This window comes from Panulirus ornatus, chromosome 12 (assembly GCF_036320965.1).
Source record: "Panulirus ornatus isolate Po-2019 chromosome 12, ASM3632096v1, whole genome shotgun sequence".
Taxonomy (NCBI): domain Eukaryota; kingdom Metazoa; phylum Arthropoda; class Malacostraca; order Decapoda; family Palinuridae; genus Panulirus; species Panulirus ornatus.
The window spans coordinates 31239082-31261431 of record NC_092235.1 but is presented as its reverse complement, the minus strand read 5'-3'; the positions used below and the strand labels follow the sequence as shown (position 1 = coordinate 31261431).

Below are 22350 nucleotides of genomic sequence, written 5' to 3'. Positions count from 1 at the left end.
ATTCTAACACCCCCATCAAATCTACTGGAGTTCACAACAGCAAAATCATACCATCAAATTAAAAGTTAAAACAATCCTAACCTACTTAACTGCAATATGCTTCAATACAATGAAATCTGCCATCCTACAACAGCATCATGGTTTCATGATGGTGCATATAATAACTTGTGCCAAAAATTTCAAAACATACAAATGTCTCTTGAAGCTTTATGCTCACATAAAGCAATATGCACACTAATTTGTATTTACAGTCTTCAAATCCATACTTTTGTAATAAATGAATGCCACTGATATTACTCCTTTATCAGTTAATAATGTGAAGATCACTTTATTATCAAAACTTTAATATCAAATCATAGTGGGCTTTCTCCATCTGCTGATTGTGGTCCCTCCCCACAAAGTTGCTCTTGAAAATATAAATTTTCAAAAATTAAACACTATGGTTATATTTCTGCTTTCAACATCAATATAGATTGGATGATGGTTATAGTCACCAAACTTCACCAAATTCTTTTTTATTATTCATTCTGGGTTCATTTTACTTAAACTGAAATACTGAAATCCACACACATCTTTTTTCCCATTCTGGTAAACTGAGAATTTTCCCTATTAAAGTTATACTATTTTGTCAAAATAACATGTTTCTCAAAACTTCTGAACCAACCAAGTGACATTAATTAAGACTGATTAAAACAAATTAGTCAGTAAAATTTGCCTACAAACCTTGCTTTCGGGCAATTAAGTACAACAAACATCCTGCTCAGATAGCATATTTCCATCCAAGAGAACAGTTGGTATCTTGTGCCTAAAATAAAGTCGACAACAATAATAAAACCTTACCTCAGCAAAGATAAGGATAAGAATCATGCCGACAAACAGACGAGGCTGCTGTGCAGTTCCTCTCACGCCAGCATCTCCAACTATACCGATGGCAAACCCAGCAGCCAATCCAGACAGACCCACAGCCAAACCTGCACCCAAGTGGACAAAGCCACTGAAATAACAATAAGCATATTAGAACCATGTACTGATGAAACTATTGATACAGGAAATTTAGAAAATTCAAAAATAAAAATACCTGTACCCAAATTAGTTAAAAATTAATATTATCCATTGAGGTAACACCATACTGAGAGATTTACATAAATGGGAGTATTTATTCAAGAAAATAGTAATCTCATTCATTTGACAATGTAATAGAAAGGAGTTCAAACAACAACTGACCACTGGGTCCTAAATGAGGCTATTTGCAAAAGTACAAGAAACTCACAGATTACCGTGTTAGGAATAGTACGGCATTCTTATGTATGAGAAAGAAAAACGCTTTCAGGTAAAAAAGGAGGTGCAGCTAAAATTAGTTCTATTAACCACACTCTACCAATTACACCATCTCTCCCTTACCCTTTTATTACTTCCTTGATCAAACCACCTTGCACAGCATACTGACCTAAAACATTTCATTTTTAACACATCTACACACATCCTCATCTGCAGCCTATGTGTTACATCATTGGGACAACTACACCTTCAAACATAAGCATTTGCATACAAAACTTGTGTATTTTTGTGTACTTACTTTTGAATGGAGAAAAACTGGAGGAAGTGAAGTGTTTTACATATCTGGGAGTCGATTTGGCAGCGGATGGAACCATGGAAGTGGAAGTGAGTCATAGGGTGGGGGAGGGGGCGAAAGTTCTGGGGGTGTTGATGAATGTGTGGAAGTCGAGAACATTATCTCGCAAAGCAAAAATGGGTATGTTTGAAGGAATAGTGGTTCCAACAATGTTATATGGTTGTGAGGCGTGGGCTATGGATAGAGTTGTGCGGAGGAGAGTGGATGTGCTGGAAATGAGATGTTTGAGGACAATATGTGGTGTGAGGTGGTTTGATAGAGTAAGTAATAATAGGGTAAAAGAGATGTGTGGTTATAAAAAGAGTGTGGTTGAGAGAGCAGAGGAGGGTGTTTTGAAATGGATTGGTCACATGGAGAGAATGAGTGAGGAAAGATTGACCAAGAGGATATGTGTGTCAGAGGTGGAGGGAACAAGGAGAAGTGGGAGACAAAATTGGAGGTGGAAAGATGGAGTGAAAAAGATTTTGAGTGATCGGGGCCTGAACATGCAGGAGGGTGAAAGACATGCAAGGAATAGAGTGAATTGGAACGATGTGGTATACCAGGGTGGACGTGCTGTCAATGGATTGAACCAGGGGATGTTAAGCGTCTGGGGTAAACCATGGAAAGTTCTGTGGGGCCTGGATGTGGAAAGGGAGCTGTGGTTTCGGTGCATTATTACATGACAGCTAGAGACTGAGTGTGAACGAATGTGGCCTTTGTTGTCTTTTCCTTGCGCTACCTCGCACACATGAGGGGGGAGGGGGTTGTTATTCCATGTGTGGCGAGGTGGCGATGGGAATGAATAAAGGCAGACAGTATGAATTATGTACATGTGTATATATGTATAAGTCTGTGTGTGTATATATATGTATATGTTGAGACGTATAGGTATGTATATTTGCATGTGTGGATGTGTATGTATATACATGTGTATGTGGGCGGTTTGCGCCATTCTTTCATCTGTTTCCTTGTGCTACCTCGCTAATGCGGGAGACAGCGACAAAGCAAAATAAATAAATATAAATACTTTTATCATTATCATCATTAATATTATCATTATTATTTTTTTCATCATACTTAATCACAGTGTCTTGCCTCAGCAAGGTAGCGTAAGGAAACAGACAAAGAATGGCCCAACCACCTACATACACATACATAAACGCCCATATACAAACATACATTTCAATGTATACATACATATACATACACAGACATATACATATATACACATGTACATATTCATACTTGCTGCCTTTATCCATTCCTATCACCACCCCACCACACATGAAATTGCATCCAACAACCCTCCAGTGAGGTAGCGCCGGGGAAAAAAAAAAAGCCATATTCATTCACACTCAGTCTCTAGCTGTCATGAGTAATGCAAAAAAAACCACAGCTCCCATTCCACATCCAGGCCCTACACACCTTTCCATGGTTTACCCAAGATACTTCACATGCTCTGGTTCAATCCAATGACAGCAAGTCGACCCCAGTAAACCAAATCGTTCCAACTCACTCTATTCCTAGCATGCTTTTCACCCTTCTGTATGTTCAGGCCCCAATCACTCAAAATCTTTTTCACTCCATCCTTCCACCTCCAATTTGGTCTCCTGCTTCTCCTTCTTCCCTCCACCTCTGGCACATATATCCTCTTTGTCAATCTTTCCTTACTCATTCTCTCCTTATGTCCATACCATTTCAACACACCCTCTTCTCTTTATTACCACACATCTCTCTTACCCTTTCATTACTTACTCGATCAAACCACCTCATCACATATTGTCCTCAAACATTTCATTTCCACCACATCCACCCTCCCCAGCACAACCCTATCTATAGCCCATGCCTCACAACCATATAACATTGTTGGACCCATTATTCCTTCAAACATACCCATTTTTTCTCTCTGGGATAACGTGCTTGCCTTCCACACATTCTTCATTGCTCCCAGAATCTTCGCCCCTCCCCCACCCCGTGACACACTTCCGCTTCTATGGCTCCATTCGTTGCTAAGTCCACTCCCATATATCTAAAACACTTCACTTCCTTCAATTTTTCTTCACTTAAACTTATATCCCAATTTACTTGTCCCTCAACCCTACTGTACCTAATAACCTTGCTCTTATTCACACTTACCCTCAACTTTCTCCTTTCACATACTTTACCAAACTCAGCCACCAACTAGTGCAGTTTCACACTGGAATCAGCCAGCAGATCTGTATAAATGGTGAACAACTGACTCATTTCCCGGGCTCTCTCATTCCTGACAGACTGAATACTCGCCCCTCTCTCCAAAACTCTTGCATTCACCTCCCTAACCACCCCTCCCATGAACAAATTAAACAACCATGGGAGCAACACACATCCCTGCCACAGACCAACATTCACTGGGAACTAATCTCCTCTCTTCCTACTCATACAAATGCCTTACATCCTTGGCAAAAATCTTTTTGCTGCTTCTAGCAACTTATCTCCTGCACCATATACTCTTAAGGTCTTACACAAAGCATTTCTCTCAACCCTATCATATGCCTTCAGATCCATAGATGCTACACACAAATCAATCTGTTTTTCTGAGTATTTCTCACACACATTCTTCAAAGCAAACACCTGATCCACACATCCTCTACCACTTCTGAAACCACACTGCTCTTCCCTAATCTGATGCTCTGTGCATGCCTTCACCCTCTCAATCAATATTCTCCCATATAATTTCCCAACAGGAGATCAAGAGGAAGGTGCAAGGGTTGAAAAAGAGGGCAAATGAGAGTTGGAGTGAGGGTATCATTAAACTTTAGGGAGAATAAAAAGATGTTTTCCCCTTTTAGAAAGTTAAAATACAAGGAGGGGAGGGTTTCTAGCCCCCAGCTCCTGTCCCCTTTAGTCGCCTTCTACGACACGCAGGGAATGCGGGGAAAGTATTCTTTCTCCCCTTTCCCCAGGGAATTTGGCAGTTGATGGAACCACGGAAGTGGAAGTGAGTCACTGGGTGGGGGAGGGGTTGAAGGTTCTCGGAGCATTGAAGAATGTGTGGCAGAGAGAATGTTATCTCAGAGAGCAAAAATGCGTATGTTTGAAGGAATAGTGGTTCTAACAATGTTATATGGTTGCGAGGTGTGGGCTATAGATAGGGTTGTGTGGAGGAGGGTGGATGTGTTGGAAATGAGATGTTTGAGGACAATATGTGGTGTGAGTTGGCTTGATCAAGTGAATAATGAAAGGGTAAGAGAGATGTGTGGTAATAAAAAGAGTGTGGCTGAGAGCACAGAAGAGGGTGTATTGAAATGGTTTGGTCACGGAGAGAATGCGTGAGGAAAAATTGGCAAAGAGGATTTATGTGTCAAAGGTGGAGGGAACAAGAAGTGGGAGACCAATTTGGAGGTGGAAGGATAGAGTGGAAAAACATTTTGAGCGATCGGGGCCTGAACATACTAGAGGGTGAAAGGCATGCAAGGAATAGAGTGAATTGGAACAATGTGGTATACCGAGGTCGACGTGCTGTCAGTGGATTGAACCAGGGCATGTGAAGTGTCTGGGGTAAACCATGGGAAGTTTTGTGGGGCCTGGAGGTGGGAAGGGGTCTGTGGTTTCAGTGCATTACACATGACAGCTAGAGACTGTGTGAACAAATGTGGCCTTTTGTCTTTTCCCAGCACTACCTCGCAGGGGGGAGAGGGGGATGCCATTTTATGTGTAAAGGGGTGGTGACGGGAATGCATAAAGGCAGCAAGTATGAATATGTACTTGTGTATATATGTATGTTGTGTATGTATATGCATGCATACATTGAAATGTATAGGTATGTATATGTGCGTGTGTGGGCGTGTATGTATATATATATGTGTATGTGGGTGGGTTGGGCCATTCTTTGTCTGTTTCCTTGTGCTATCTTGCAAATGCGGGAGACAAAGTATAATGAGAATAATAATAAAAAGATGTTTTGGAAAAGACAAGAGAACAAATAGGAACATAGGTGAGGGGGGAAAGGAGAAATGATAACAGGTAGTGTAGAGTAAGGAAGAGATAGAATGAGTATTTTGAAGTATTGTTGAACGTCTTTGATGATAAAGAGTGACAGACATAGGGCGCTTTGGTTCAGATGATGTGCAAAGCGAGAGAGTAAGGGAGGGTGGTTTGGTGAAGAGAGATGTTGACAACCTGGAAGATGAAATACAGCAAGGCAGCGGGATTGGATAGTACTAAAGTTGAACTTATTAAGAAAGGGGGTGACTGTATTGTTGATTGGTTGGTAAGGATATAAATACATACATGGATCACAGTGAAGTGCCTGAGCATTGGCGGAATGCATGCATAGTGCCACTGTACAAAGGCAAAGGGGATAAAGGTGTGTGTTCAAACTACAGAGGAATAAGTTTGTTGAGTGTACGTGGAAAATTGTATGGGAGGGTATTGACTGAGAGGGTTAAGGCTTGTACAGAACATCAGTCTGGGAGGAGCAGTATGGTTTCAGAAGTGGTAGAGGATGTGTGGATCACGTGTTTGCATTGAAGAATGTGTGTGGGAAATTCTTAGAAAAACAGATGGTTTTGTGTGTGGCAATTATGGATCTGGATAAGGCATACAATATGGTTGATATGGTGTGCAAAGTGGTTTGGTGAAAGCATTGCAGAAGATGAAATGTGGAGGGTTTGGATGGTATTGCGGTTGAATTTATTAAGAAAAGGGGTAACTGTGTTGTTGATTTATTGGTAAGGATATTCATTATTCAGTGTATGTATGGATCATGGTGAAGTGCCTGAGGATTGGCAGAATGCATGTATAGTGCCAATTATCTCCATCTTGCAAAGATGAATGGGGGTGGGGGGGAATAGGCCAAAAAAAGGGGAGATGCTTCACACAGAAAGAAAGACAAAGATGAGAAACTGGGAAAGAGGGGATCTTTTTTCATTCTCAAAATTGTTCACCAGTTCCTGCTTTTGCAAGGTAGCATCAGGAACAAATGAAGAAAAGGCCTCATATTCCTTCTCTAGCCCTCACATGCAATGAATCGAAACCACAGCCCCCTATCCACAACCAGGCCCCACTGACCTTTCCATAGTTTCCACCATCTGCTTCACATGCCCTGGTACAGTCCACTGACAGCACATCACCCCCTGTATACAACTTCACTCCCAATTCACTCACTCCCAGGCAAGACTTTCACCTTCCTGCACCCTCAGGCCCTGACCATTCTATCCATCTATCTCCAGTTTGGTCTCCCTTTCTTCTCCCCTCCACTTCTGTCACATATAACCTCTGTCAACCTTTTCTCTCCATATGTCCACAACATTTCAGCACACCCTCTTCACCTCTATTCATTACCACACCTTAGAGATGAAATATGATAACTATTATGCCCTGAAATCTGTAATTCCATGACCAAATCAGAGCACCTTTATATCATAAAAAAACATTAATGCACTGAGTTTGGTAAAGTGTGTGGAAGAAGGAAGTTAAGAGTAAATGTGAATAAGAGCAAGGTTATTAGGTACAGTAGGGTTGAGGGTCAAGTCAATTGGGAGGTGAGTTTGAATGGAGAAAAACTGGAGGAAGTGAAGTGTTTTAGATATCTGGGAGTGGATCTGTCAGCGGATGGAACCATGGAAGTGGAAGTGGATCATAGGGTGGGGGAGGGGGCGAAAATTTTGGGAGCCTTGAAAAATGTGTGGAAGTCGAGAACATTATCTCGGAAAGCAAAAATGGGTATGTTTGAAGGAATAGTGGTTCCAACAATGTTGTATGGTTGCGAGGCGTGGGCTATGGATAGAGTTGTGCGCAGGAGGATGGACGTGCTGGAAATGAGATGTTTGAGGAAAATGTGTGGTGTGAGGTGGTTTGATCGAGTAAGTAACGTAAGGGTAAGAGAGATGTGTGGAAATAAAAAGAGCGTGGTTGAGAGAGCAGAAGAGGGTGTTTTGAAATGGTTTGGGCACATGGAGAGAATGAGTGAGGAAAGATTGACCAAGAGGATATATGTGTCGGAGGTGGAGGGAACGAGGAGAAGAGGGAGACCAAATTGGAGGTGGAAAGATGGAGTGAAAAAGATTTTGTGTGATCGGGGCCTGAACATGCAGGAGGGTGAAAGGAGGGCAAGGAATAGAGTGAATTGGATCGATGTGGTATACAGGGGTTGACGTGCTGTCAGTGGATTGAATCAAGGCATGTGAAGCGTCTGGGGTAAACCATGGAAAGCTGTGTAGGTATGTATATTTGCGTGTGTGGACGTGTGTATGTACATGTGTATGGGGGGGGGGCCATTTCTTTCGTCTGTTTCCTTGCGCTACCTCGCAAACGCGGGAGACAGCGACAAAGTATAAAAAAAAAAAAAAATAAAATAAAACTCTTACAATACAACCAAAGAACAGACTAAGTTCTTTCTACAGGGATTATTATCAAAATCATAACCCAAACTGGCCACATGCAGTACAGAGATAAGAAGCCTGAAAATAGGTTAGGCATTATTCATCTATTGTTGTAACTTAGAATATCCTGTATACTCACTGATAAAGACTATATGCAGGTGCTTCAGCCAACTTGCCAGCAAGCAAGATTGCCACCACCAGGCCATAGATGGCAATGATACCTGCCATGACAACTGGGATAATGCACTTCATGATCAGTTCTGGCCGCATGACAGACATGGCTGCAATGCCTACCCCAGACTTTGCTGTGCCATATGCTGCACCCATTGCTGTTGGACAAACAGTAGAACACCTGTTAAACATATATACTGCACCCTGAGATGGTGAACAATATGTATAACACCAAAATATATAAAACACTACACCAAACTTGTTGGTATAGCAGGTTTATGAACATATACTTGCTGCACCAAGGATGATGGTAAGTGCAGAAAACAAAAATTCTTTCTTATCATCTTAATATACATATCTTTCTTATCATCTTAATATACATAATAACTCTAGCTATTATACTGGAACTTACATAATCCAACTGCAGATTCTCTTTAAACCCTACAAAATGTTTCATAAACAATAAGGTCTAATATCACTGGGTGTACTATAAACTATTCATATATGTACCTAACTACCTTTCTCACCTTCAAAAGGTAGCGCCCGGAGATGAAAAACATTTTCATAAGCACAATCCAGTTTCCAGCACTTATGCACGATAGGTCAGAAACAAAGTCTACCATTCATAGCCAAGCCCTGCACACTACTCCACTGTTACCTTGGATGCTTTATATGCTCTTATTCAGTCAATTAATACAATACTGCCATCCATATACCACAGTCTTTCAAACAAATGTAAACCTCTCACCCTGTGAGATATTCAGGCGAGGATACCCTAAAGTTGCCTTTACTAAATTCCTCCATCTATTCGTCTGTTTGCCTTTACCCCATACTCCCTCTACTTCTAATGTGTAGTCTTCTGTCATTCTCTTCCTATATCTAAACCATTTCAAAACACCTTGGTTGGCCCTCTAAGAGAGACTAATCTCCCTGTGACATCTCTCTTGCAATGCCATTTCTCATGATCAACCAACATCATGTCAAGTACTGTCCTAAAGGAATACCCATTCCAAAACACCCACCTTCTATCCATATATCTCTTGATGCCCATTCCCTTCAGGAACTCCCTTAACGGGGTGACCACAGCTGTCTCTCTATAACAGGTGAACTCTAGTGCTACTTCATAGCCTTTACTGCCTCAACCTTAACAGGCCACTGGCAAAACAAAACTCTTGCTCAGAGTTTTCTGAAGCTCAATACCTAACATTCCTAAAGATGACTAGTACCTAATGTGTCTACCTAATGTTCCTGCCTTATGTTCCAACCTACAACTTATACCTAATGCTCACACCTAATGTTCCTATCTACTACATGTATCTATTGTGTCTAACTAATGTTCCTTCCTAATGTCCTAACCTACTTCTACCTAATGCTCCTGTCTAATGTTCCTACCTACTACTTCTATCTATTCCTCCTATAATTTTGCCAAAAGAGAGAGCTAGCAAAGAGCACTCACCACAGGAATAAATCAGAAAAAATCTTCCCCTCCTTTACACCTATCTTTCATTCCATACACTTCTTACCATGCAATGACCTTAACCCTATACTTCAACCTGTAAATGACTTCATCCCACATGGTACGATGTCCACCCCCATTACCCCAAAAGTTCTCTTCCTTTAAACTCAAGCCAACCAGGCTAACCCCTCTCCTGCACCTTTCGACCATACTTTGACTCACACTGTTAACTTTGTTCCTTAACAATCTACCAAATTGTCACCTGCCACACAAGTTTTTCTCTGAGATCTGTCACCAGATTAGTAGCATTCATGAAAGCAACTGATATAACTCTTATGGTGCCGCAGGTACAGCATCATAATACAATACTGCTCCTTGCTTTATGATCCTTGTATTTGCCTATCACACTATACAAAAATATATGAATGCCTAAGGAGGAAGCTGAAATGATTACTAAATACCATAACAGTAAAAATAAGAAACACACAGAATGACTAAAACATGCAAAAGAAAGACAATACAGTATTGTATGAACCTCCAATAGACAATTACTCCGGACAAGTAGCCTATAAGAAAAATACATTCATACAAGCATGACAGGAGAAGAGTATTAGAATCGCAATAAAAAAAAAACAGACTTGTAAAAAAAAAAGCTAGCACAATGCAAGAACTCTGCGATTTAGGAAAGGTCTTGTCATACAAACTGGAAGACAGGTAACATTCATGTGTAGATTAAAAAACCACGGTGTTATCACATATCCCTGACAAACCTACATCAAAAGGGAATCACTCACACCCCAACCTTACTCATTTTTCTATATCCATAAATGCCACACAAAAATCCCTGTCTTCAGGCAAAAGCATTTCACTGATGACAACCAGTACGTAAGACTTTAAATAATTTTCCAATTGAGTTAGAGTAACTCTTGGCACAAAAAAAAGTAGAATATATCTATATATCTATTAAACTTGATCACTGTAAACCATGTCAAAGGGGTAGCATCAGAAAACTGACAAAGAATGGCCCATCCACTCATACATACATACATATATACATACATACACACACACAATATATTATTTATTTATTTATTTATTATACTTTGTCGCTGTCTCCCGCGTTTGCGAGGTAGCGCAAGGAAACAGACGAAAGAAATGGCCCAACCCCCCCCATACACATGTATATACATACGTCCACACACGCAAATATACATCCCTACACAGCTTTCCATGGTTTACCCCAGACGTTTCACATGCCTTGATTCAATCCACTGACAGCACATCAACCCCGGTATACCACATCGATCCAATTCACTCTATTCCTTGCCCTCCTTTCACCCTCCTGCATGTTCAGGCCCCGATCACACAAAATCTTTTTCACTCCATCTTTCCACCTCCAATTTGGTCTCCCTCTTCTCCTCGTTCCCTCCACCTCCGACACATATATCCTCTTGGTCAATCTTTCCTCACTCATTCTCTCCATGTGCCCAAACCACTTCAAAACACCCTCTTCTGCTCTCTCAACCACGCCCTTTTTATTTCCACACATCTCTCTTACCCTTACGTTACTCACTCGATCAAACCACCTCACACCACACATTGTCCTCAAACATCTCATTTCCAGCACATCCATCCTCCTGCGCACAACTCTATCCATAGCCCACGCCTCGCAACCATACAACATTGTTGGAACCACTATTCCTTCAAACATACCCATTTTTGCTTTCCGAGATAATGTTCTCGACTTCCACACATTCTTCAAGGCCCCCAGAATTTTCGCCCCCTCCCCCACCCTATGATCCACTTCCGCTTCCATGGTTCCATCCGCTGCCAGATCCACTCCCAGATATCTAAAACACTTCACTTCCTCCAGTTTTTCTCCATTCAAACTCACCTCCCAATTGACTTGACCCTCAACCCTACTGTACCTAATAACCTTGCTCTTATTCACATTTACTCTTAACTTTCTTCTTCCACACACTTTACCAAACTCAGTCACCAGCTTCTGCAGTTTCTCACATGAATCAGCCACCAGCGCTGTACCATCAGCGAACAACAACTGACTCACTTCCCAAGCTCTCTCATCCCCAACAGACTTCATACTTGCCCCTCTTTCCAAAATATATATATTTTTCCAATATATATATATATATATATATTTTTTTTTGCTTTGTCGCTGTCTCCCGCATTCGCGAGGTAGCGCAAGGAAACAGATGAAAGAAATGGCCAAACCCACCCCCATACACATGTATATACATACGTCCACACACGCTAATATACATACCTACACAGCTTTCCATGGTTTACCCCAGACGCTTCACATGCCCTGATTCAATCCACTGACAGCACGTCAACCCCAGTATACCACATCGATCCAATTCACTCTATTCCTTGCCCTCCTTTCACCCTCCTGCATGTTCAGGCCCCGATCACACAAAATCTTTTTCACTCCATCTTTCCACCTCCAATTTGGTCTCCCACTTCTCCTCGTTCCCTCCACCTCCAACACATACATCCTCTTGGTCAATCTTTCCTCACTCATTCTCTCCATGAGCCCAAACCATTTCAAAACACCCTCTTCTGCTCTCTCAACCACGCTCTTTTTATTTCCACACATCTCTCTTACCCTTACGTTACTTACTCGATCAAACCACCTCACACCACACATTGTCCTCAATGTCCATAGTGAAAGGGTTAGGGAAAATGATTTGGTAAACAGAGAAGAGGTAGTAAAAACTTTGCGGAAGATGAAAGCCGGCATGGCAGCAGGTTTGAATGGTATTGCAGTGGAATTTATCAAAAAAGGGGGTGACTGTATTACTGACTGGTTGGTAAGGTTATTTAATGTATGTATGACTCATGGTGAGGTGCCTGAGGATTGGCGGAATGCTTGCATAGTGCCATTGTACAAAGGCAAAGGGGATATGAGTGAGTGCTCAAATTACAGAGGTATAAGTTTGTTGAGTATTCCTGGTAAATTATATGGGAGGGTATTGATTGAGAGGGTGAAGGCATGTACAGAGCATCAGATTGGGGAAGAGCAGTGTGGTTTCAGAAGTGGTAGAGGATGTGTGGATCAGGTGTTTGCTTTGAAGAATGTATGTGAGAAATACTTAGAAAAGCAAATGGATTTGTATGTAGCATTTATGGATCTGGAGAAGGCATATGATAGAGTTGATAGAGATGCTCTGTGGAAGGTATTAAGAATATATGGTGTGGGTGGCAAGTTGTTAGAAGCAGTGAAAAGTTTTTATCGAGGATGTAAGGCATGTGTACGTGTAGGAAGAGAGGAAAGTGATTGGTTCTCAGTGAATGTAGGTTTGCAGCAGGGGTGTGTGATGTCTCCATGGTTGTTTAATTTGTTTATGGATGGGGTTGTTAGGGAGGTGAATGCACGAGTTTTGGAAAGAGAGGCAAGAATGAAGTCTGTTGTGGATGAGAGAGCTTGGGAAGCGAGTCAGTTGTTGTTCGCTGATGATACAGCGCTGGTGGCTGATTCATGTGAGAAACTGCAGAAGCTGGTGACTGAGTTTGGTAAAGTGTGTGAAAGAAGAAAGTTAAGAGTAAATGTGAATAAGAGCAAGGTTATTATGTACAGTAGGGTTGAGGGTCAAGTCAATTGGGAGGTAAGTTTGAATGGAGAAAAACTGGAGGAAGTAAAGTGTTTTAGATATCTGGGAGTGGATCTGGCAGCAGATGGAACCATGAAAGCGGAAGTGAATCATAGGGTGGGGGAGGGGACGAAAATCCTGGGAGCCTTGAAGAATGTGTGGAAGTCGAGAACATTATCTCGGAAAGCAAAAATGGGTATGTTTGAAGGAATAGTGGTTTCAACAATGTTGAATGGTTGTGAGGCGTGGGCTATTAATAGAGTTGTGCGCAGGAGGATGGATGTGCTGGAAATGAGATGTTTGAGGACAATGTGTGGTGTGAGGTGGTTTGATCGAGTAAGTAATGTAAGGGTAAGAGAGATGTGTGGAAATAAAAAGAGCGTGGCTGAGAGAGCAGAAGAGGGTGTTTTGAAATGGTTTGGGCACATGGAGAGAATGAGTGAGGAAAGATTGACCAAGAGGATATATGTGTCAGAGGTGGAGGGAACGAGGAGAAGTGGGAGACCAAATTGGAGGTGGAAAGATGGAGTGAAAAAGATTTTGAGTGATCGGGGCCTGAACATGCAAGAGGGTGAAAGGCGGGCAAGGAATAGAGTGAATTGGATCGATGTGGTATACTGGGGTTGACGTGCTGTCAGTGGATTGAATCAGGGCATGTGAAGCGTCTGGGGTAAACCATGGAAAGCTGTGTGGGGCCTGGATGTGGAAGGGGAGCTGTGGTTTCGGGCATTATTGCATGACAGCTGGAGACTGAGTGTGAACAAATGAGGCCTTTGTTGTCTTTTCCTAGCGCTACCCCGCACACATGAGGGGGGAGGGGGATGGTATTCCATGTGTGGCGAGGTGACGATGGGAATGAATAAAGGTAGACAGTGTGAATTGTGTGCATGGGTATATATGTATGTGTCTGTGTGTGTATATATATGTGTACATTGAGATGTATAGGTATGTATATTTGCATGTGTGGACATGTGTGTATATACATGTGTATGGGGGTGGGTTGGGCAGTTTCTTTCGTCTGTTTCCTTGCGCTACCTCGCAAACGCGGAAGACAGCGACAAAGCAAAATAATAATAAAAAAAATATATATATATTAAATTTATTTAATTATCTATTTTGCTTTGTCGCTGTCTCCCGCGTTAGCGAGGTAGTGCAAGGAAACAGACGAAAGAATGGCCCACCCCACCCACATACACATGTATATACTTACACATCCACACACGCAAATATACATACCTATATATCTCAATGTATACATATATATATACACACAGACATATACATATATACACATGTACATAATTCATACTGTCTACCTTTATTTATTCCCATCGCCACCTCGCCACACATGGAATAACAACCCCCTCCCCCCCCATGTGTGCGAGGTAGCCCTAGGAAAGGACAACAAAAGCCCCATTCATTCACACTCAGTCTCTAGCTGTCATGTAATAATGCACCGAAACCACAGCTCCCTTTCCACACCCAGGCCCCACAGAACTTTCCATGGTTTACCCCAGATGCTTCAATCCCTGGTTCAATCCATTGACAGCATGTTGACCCCGGTATACCACATCGTTCCAATTCACTATTCCTTACACGCCTTTCACCCTCCTGCATGTTCAGGCCCCGATCACACAAAATCTTTTTCACTCCATCTTTCCAACTCCAATTTGGTCTCCCACTTCTCCTCATTCCCTCCACCTCTGACACATACATCCTCTTGGTCAATCTTTCCTCACTCATTCTCTCCATGTGACCAAACCATTTCAAAACACCCTCTTCTGCTCTCTCAACCACACTCTTTTTATTTCCACACATCTCTCTTACCCTTACATTACTTACTCGATCAAACCACCTCACACCACATATTGTCCTCAAACATCTCATTTCCAGCACATCCACCCTCCTGCGCACAACTCTATCCATAGCCCATGCCTCGCATCCATACAACATTGTTGGAACCACTATTCCTTCACACATACCCATTTTTGCTTTCCGAGATAATGTTCGTGACTTCCACGCATTCTTCAAGGTTCCCAGAATTTTCGCCCCCCTCTCCCACCCTATGATTCACTTACGCTTCCATGGTTCCATACACTGCCAGATCCACTCCCAGATATGTAAAACACTTCACTTCCTCCAGTTTTTCTCCATTCAAACTTACCTCTTAATTGACTCGTCTGTCAACCCTACTGTACCTAATAACCTAGCTCTTATTCACATTTACTCTCAACTTTCTTCTTTCACACACTTTACCAAACTCAGTCACCAGCTTCTGCAGTTTTTCACATGAATCAGCCACCTGTGCTGTATCATCAGCGAACAACAATTGTCTCACTTCCCAAGCTCTCTCATCCACATCAGACTGCATACTTGCCCCTCTTTCCAAAACTCTTGCATTCACCTCCCTAACAACCCCATCCATAAACAAATCAAACAACCATGGAGACATCACGAACAACAACTGACTCACTTCCCAAACTCTCTCATCCACAACAGACTGCATACTTGCCCCTCTTTCCAAAACTCATACATTTACCACCCTAACAACCTCATCCATAAACAAATAGAAAAAACGATGGAGACATCACACACCCCTGCCGCAAACCTACATTCACTCAGAACCAATCACTTTCCTCTCTTCCTACTTGTACACATGCCTTACATCCTTGGTAAAAAATTTTCACTGCTTCTAGCAACTTACCTCCCACACTATATACTCTTAAGACCTTCCACAGAGCATCTCTATCAACCCTATCATATGCTTTCTCCAGACCCATAAATGCTACATACAAATCCATTTGTTTTTCTAGGTATTTCTCACATACATTCTCCACACATCCTCTCCCACTTCTGAAACCACACTGCTCTTCCCCAATCTGATGCTCTGTACATGCCTTCACCCTCTCAATCAATACCCTTCCATATAATTTCCCAGGGATATTCAACATACTTATGCCTCTGTAGTTTGAACACTCACCTTTATCCCCTTTGCCTTTGTATAATGGCACTATGCATGCATTCCGCCAATCCTAAGGCACTTCACCATGAACCATACATACAATGTATATACTCACCAAACACTCAACTACACAGTCACCCCCTTTTTTAATAAATTCCACTGTAATACCATCCAAACCCGCCGCCTTCCTAGCTCTTATCTTCCGCAAAGCTTTCACTACCTCTTCTCTGTTTACCCAACCATTCTCCCTGACCCTCTCACTTCACTCACCACCTCGACCAAAACACCCTACATCTGCCACTCTATTATCAAACACATTCAACAATCCTTCAAAATACTCACTCCATCTCCTCACTTCATCACAGTTTGTTATTTCTTCCCCACTTGCCCCCTTCATTGATGTTCGTTCCCATTTGTTCTCTTGTCTTACATTATTTACCTCCTTCCAAAGCGTCTTTTTATTCTTCCTAAATTTTAACGATACTTCTCACTCCAGCTCTCACTCGCCCTCTTTTTCAAACCGTACACCTTTCTCTTGACCTCTTGCTACTTTCTTTTATACATCAGCCAGTCATTTGCACTCCTTCCTTGCAAGTATCATTCCATGCCTCTCTTTTCTCTTTCACTAACAACTTTACTTCATGCCACCACTCACTACCCTTTCTAATCTGCCCACCTCCCACCTTTCTCATGCCACAAGCATCTCTTGCATGTGCCGTCACAGCTTCCCTAAATACCAAACGGGAAGAGTTTCTAGTTCCCGATTGCCAGCCTTCTTAGTCGCCTAAGGTGGTCTGTTGATTATCTGCATGTGTATTACCTACTTTTATCATCAATTTCCCATATACTAACAGTGAGTTATGAAATCACGTTCCATACAATATAATACTCCAAAGATATGTTTCTCTGTGTCTACGTAGAGAACCTAAAATCTAAGTTACCATATTCTAACCTACGATAACCTCACCTTAAATGTAGAGTGGAAACATTATATTGATCTGGCGATGACAACATTTGCTTTATACTGATGTGTTGAAAATTAGCTGCATTTACCTGATGGGTTTGACCGGTATGAGTTTATCACTAAGTCATTAGAGCTATGGAGGATTGTGGAGTTGGACTGATTTATCAGTCATAATCATCAATTGAAGTAAGCCATTATTTTCCATGACAAACAACCTCTTCTTTACTACTATTACTTACTTACAATGTAATATGACCAACTTGTTATGGTAAACATAAGCATTGTATAACTCAATTATATCTACAAATATATTTGTCAATTATGAGTTCTATTTCAGGATTGCAAGCAGTTGTGATGCTTGCCGTAATGTTGTACTCCTCGTCATGTAGGCTTGGCCACACTCCTGACCAGACATGTAATGCACCACACACACCCCATCATCTCGGGCTACGACAAAAATCCTTCTTTTCTAAAATGTTGTTAGTAATTCTACAGGAGTCTGACTAGGCCAACATATTGTGTAAAATGAGCAGTACCACAAGAGTGCCACCATTACTCTAAACCTGATACTATCAACCATTAATACTGCTTCCTCCAGGCTTACCGCTAAATATTATGGCTGATGCAGTACCCATAACGCCAAAGAATGGTGAATACATGGGAGTTTCTTCCATTTTTCAGGTTTAAAACACAACTTGCTGGGAAAACTGATCCTTCCTACTAGACGTCTCCGGCGCAAGTGCAGGAGGATGACAAGTCCCGTGATGGTGCCTTTCTCCCAAGCCTCGTGATTGGAGCAGATGACTATGTTTCTCCAGCTTCAGCCAACCAGCAATAGTGTTACGTATCGCTTGGAACTAGGTGGATCAAAATTCGTTACCCCTTCTATGATTGGTTAGCATTGACCAATAAGAAAACTGGTTACAGAGAGTAAAATCAAATCATATGATCGATTTAGCATGATATATTAATCATTATCACAATAACAAATCCAAACATTTAACATTCCAACAATAACAAGAGAGGAACGTTCATATTTAGTATGATATATTAATCATTATCACAATAACAAATCCAAACATTTAACATTCCAACAATAACAAGAGAGGAACGTTCATATTTAGTATGATATATTAATCATTATCACAATAACAAATCCAAACATTTAACATTCCAACAATAACAAGAGAGGAACGTTCATATTTAGTATGATATATTAATCATTATCACAATAACAAATCCAAACATTTAACATTCCAACAATAACAAGAGAGGAACGTTCATATTTAGTATGATATATTAATCATTATCACAATAACAAATCCAAACATTTAACATTCCAACAATAACAAGAGAGGAACGTTCATATTTAGTATGATATATTAATCATTATCACAATAACAAATCCAAACATTTAACATTCCAACAATAACAAGAGAGGAACGTTCATATTTAGTATGATATATTAATCATTATCACAATAACAAATCCAAACATTTAACATTCCAACAATAACAAGAGAGGAACGTTCATATTTAGTATGATATATTAATCATTATCACAATAACAAATCCAAACATTTAACATTCCAACAATAACAAGAGAGGAACGTTCATATTTAGTATGATATATTAATCATTATCACAATAACAAATCCAAACATTTAACATTCCAACAATAACAAGAGAGGAACGTTCATATTTAGTATGATATATTAATCATTATCACAATAACAAATCCAAACATTTAACATTCCAACAATAACAAGAGAGGAACGTTCATATTTAGTATGATATATTAATCATTATCACAATAACAAATCCAAACATTTAACATTCCAACAATAACAGGAAAGGAACGTTCATATTTAGTATGATATATTAATCATTATCACAATAACAAATCCAAACATTTAACATTCCAACAATAACAGAGAAGGAACGTTCATATTTAGTATGATATATTAATCATTATCACAATAATAAATCCAAACATTTAACATTCCAACAATAACAAGAGAGGAACGTTCATATTTAGTATGATATATTAATCATTATCACAATAATAAATCCACATATTTAACATTCCAACAATAACAAGAGAGGAACGTTCATATTTAGTATGATATATTAATCATTATCACAATAACAAATCCAAACATTTAACATTCCAACAATAACAAGAGAGGAACGTTCATATTTAGTATGATATATTAATCATTATCACAATAATAAATCCACATATTTAACATTCCAACAATAACAAGAGAGGAACGTTCATATTTAGTATGATATATTAATCATTATCACAATAATAAATCCACATATTTAACATTCCAACAATAACAGGAAAGGAACGTTCATATTTAGTATGATATATTAATCATTATCACAATAATAAATCCACATATTTAACATTCCAACAATAACAAGAGAGGAACGTTCATATTTAGTATGATATATTAATCATTATCACAATAATAAATCCACATATTTAACATTCCAACAATAACAGGAAAGGAACGTTCATATTTAGTATGATATATTAATCATTATCACAATAATAAATCCACATATTTAACATTCCAACAATAACAAGAGAGGAACGTTCATATTTAGTATGATATATTAATCATTATCACAATAATAAATCCAAACATTTAACATTCCAACAATAACAAGAGAGGAACGTTCATATTTAGTATGATATATTAATCATTATCACAATAATAAATCCACATATTTAACATTCCAACAATAACAGAGAAGGAACGTTCATATTTAGTATGATATATTAATCATTATCACAATAATAAATCCACATATTTAACATTCCAACAATAACAAGAGAGGAACGTTCATATTTAGTATGATATATTAATCATTATCACAATAATAAATCCACATATTTAACATTCCAACAATAACAAGAGAGGAACGTTCATATTTAGTATGATATATTAATCATTATCACAATAATAAATCCACATATTTAACATTCCAACAATAACAAGAGAGGAACGTTCATATTTAGTATGATATATTAATCATTATCACAATAATAAATCCAAACATTTAACATTCCAACAATAACAAGAGAGGAACGTTCATATTTAGTATGATATATTAATCATTATCACAATAATAAATCCACATATTTAACATTCCAACAATAACAGGAAAGGAACGTTCATATTTAGTATGATATATTAATCATTATCACAATAATAAATCCACATATTTAACATTCCAACAATAACAAGAGAGGAACCGTTCATATTTAGTATGATATATTAATCATTATCACAATAATAAATCCACATATTTAACATTCCAACAATAACAAGAGAGGAACGTTCATATTTAGTATGATATATTAATCATTATCACAATAATAAATCCACATATTTAACATTCCAACAATAACAAGAGAAGGAACGTTCATATTTAGTATGATATATTAATCATTATCACAATAATAAATCCACATATTTAACATTCCAACAATAACAGGAAAGGAACGTTCATATTTAGTATGATATATTAATCATTATCACAATAATAAATCCACATATTTAACATTCCAACAATAACAAGAGAGGAACGTTCATATTTAGTATGATATATTAATCATTATCACAATAATAAATCCACATATTTAGCATTCCAACAATAACAAGAGAGGAACGTTCATATTTAGTATGATATATTAATCATTATCACAATAATAAATCCACATATTTAACATTCCAACAATAACAAGAGAGGAACGTTCATATTTAGTATGATATATTAATCATTATCACAATAATAAATCCACATATTTAACATTCCAACAATAACAAGAGAGGAACGTTCATATTTAGTATGATATATTAATCATTATCACAATAATAAATCCACATATTTAACATTCCAACAATAACAAGAGAGGAACGTTCATATTTAGTATGATATATTAATAATTATCACAATAATAAATCCACATATTTAACATTCCAACAATAACAGAGAAGGAACGTTCATATTTAGTATGATATATTAATCATTATCACAATAATAAATCCACATATTTAACATTCCAACAATAACAAGAGAGGAACGTTCATATTTAGTATGATATATTAATCATTATCACAATAATAAATCCACATATTTAACATTCCAACAATAACAGGAAAGGAACGTTCATATTTAGTATGATATATTAATCATTATCACAATAATAAATCCACATATTTAACATTCCAACAATGACAGGAAAGGAACGTTCATATTTAGTATGATATATTAATCATTATCACAATAATAAATCCACATATTTAACATTCCAACAATAACAAGAGAGGAACGTTCATATTTAGTATGATATATTAATCATTATCACTATAATAAATCCACATATTTAACATTCCAACAATAACAAGAGAGGAACGTTCATATTTAGTATGATATATTAATCATTATCTCTATAATAAATCCACATATTTAACATTCCAACAATAACAGGAAAGGAACGTTCATATTTAGTATGATATATTAATCATTATCACTATAATAAATCCACATATTTAACATTCCAACAATAACAGGAAAGGAACCTTCATATTTAGTATGATATATTAATCATTATCACTATAATAAATCCACATATTTAACATTCCAACAATAACAGGAAAGGAACCTTCATATTTAGTATGATATATTAATCATTATCACTATAATAAATCCACATATTTAACATTCCAACAATAACAGGAAAGGAACGTTCATATTTAGTATGATATATTAATCATTATCACTATAATAAATCCACATATTTAACATTCCAACAATAACAGGAAAGGAACCTTCATATTTAGTATGATATATTAATCATTATCACTATAATAAATCCACATATTTAACATTCCAACAATAACAGGAAAGGAACCTTCATATTTAGTATGATATATTAATCATTATCACTATAATAAATCCACATATTTAACATTCCAACAATAACAAGAGAGGAACCTTCATATTTAGTATGATACATTAATCATTATCACTATAATAAATCCACATATTTAACATTCCAACAATAACAAGAGAGGAACCTTCATATTTAGTATGATATATTAATCATTATCACTATAATAAATCCACATATTTAACATTCCAACAATAACAAGAGAGGAACGTTCATATTTAGTATGATATATTAATCA

At 38.5% G+C, this 22350-nt stretch overlaps 1 protein-coding gene across 1 annotated transcript; it reads right to left on the bottom strand.

Moving 5' to 3' along the window:
• Window positions 1-723: 723 nt before the first annotated feature.
• LOC139752005 (V-type proton ATPase 16 kDa proteolipid subunit c-like) lies at window positions 724-17905 on the bottom strand. The gene is made up of 3 exons (XM_071667775.1): window positions 17746-17905; window positions 8117-8306; window positions 724-994 (listed from the first exon to the last, which is right to left on the bottom strand). Exons 1-3 carry the CDS (start codon window positions 17813-17815, stop codon window positions 739-741), a joined length of 516 nt encoding a protein of 171 aa, XP_071523876.1. The 5' UTR covers window positions 17816-17905; the 3' UTR covers window positions 724-738.
• Window positions 17906-22350: the final 4445 nt, after the last annotated feature.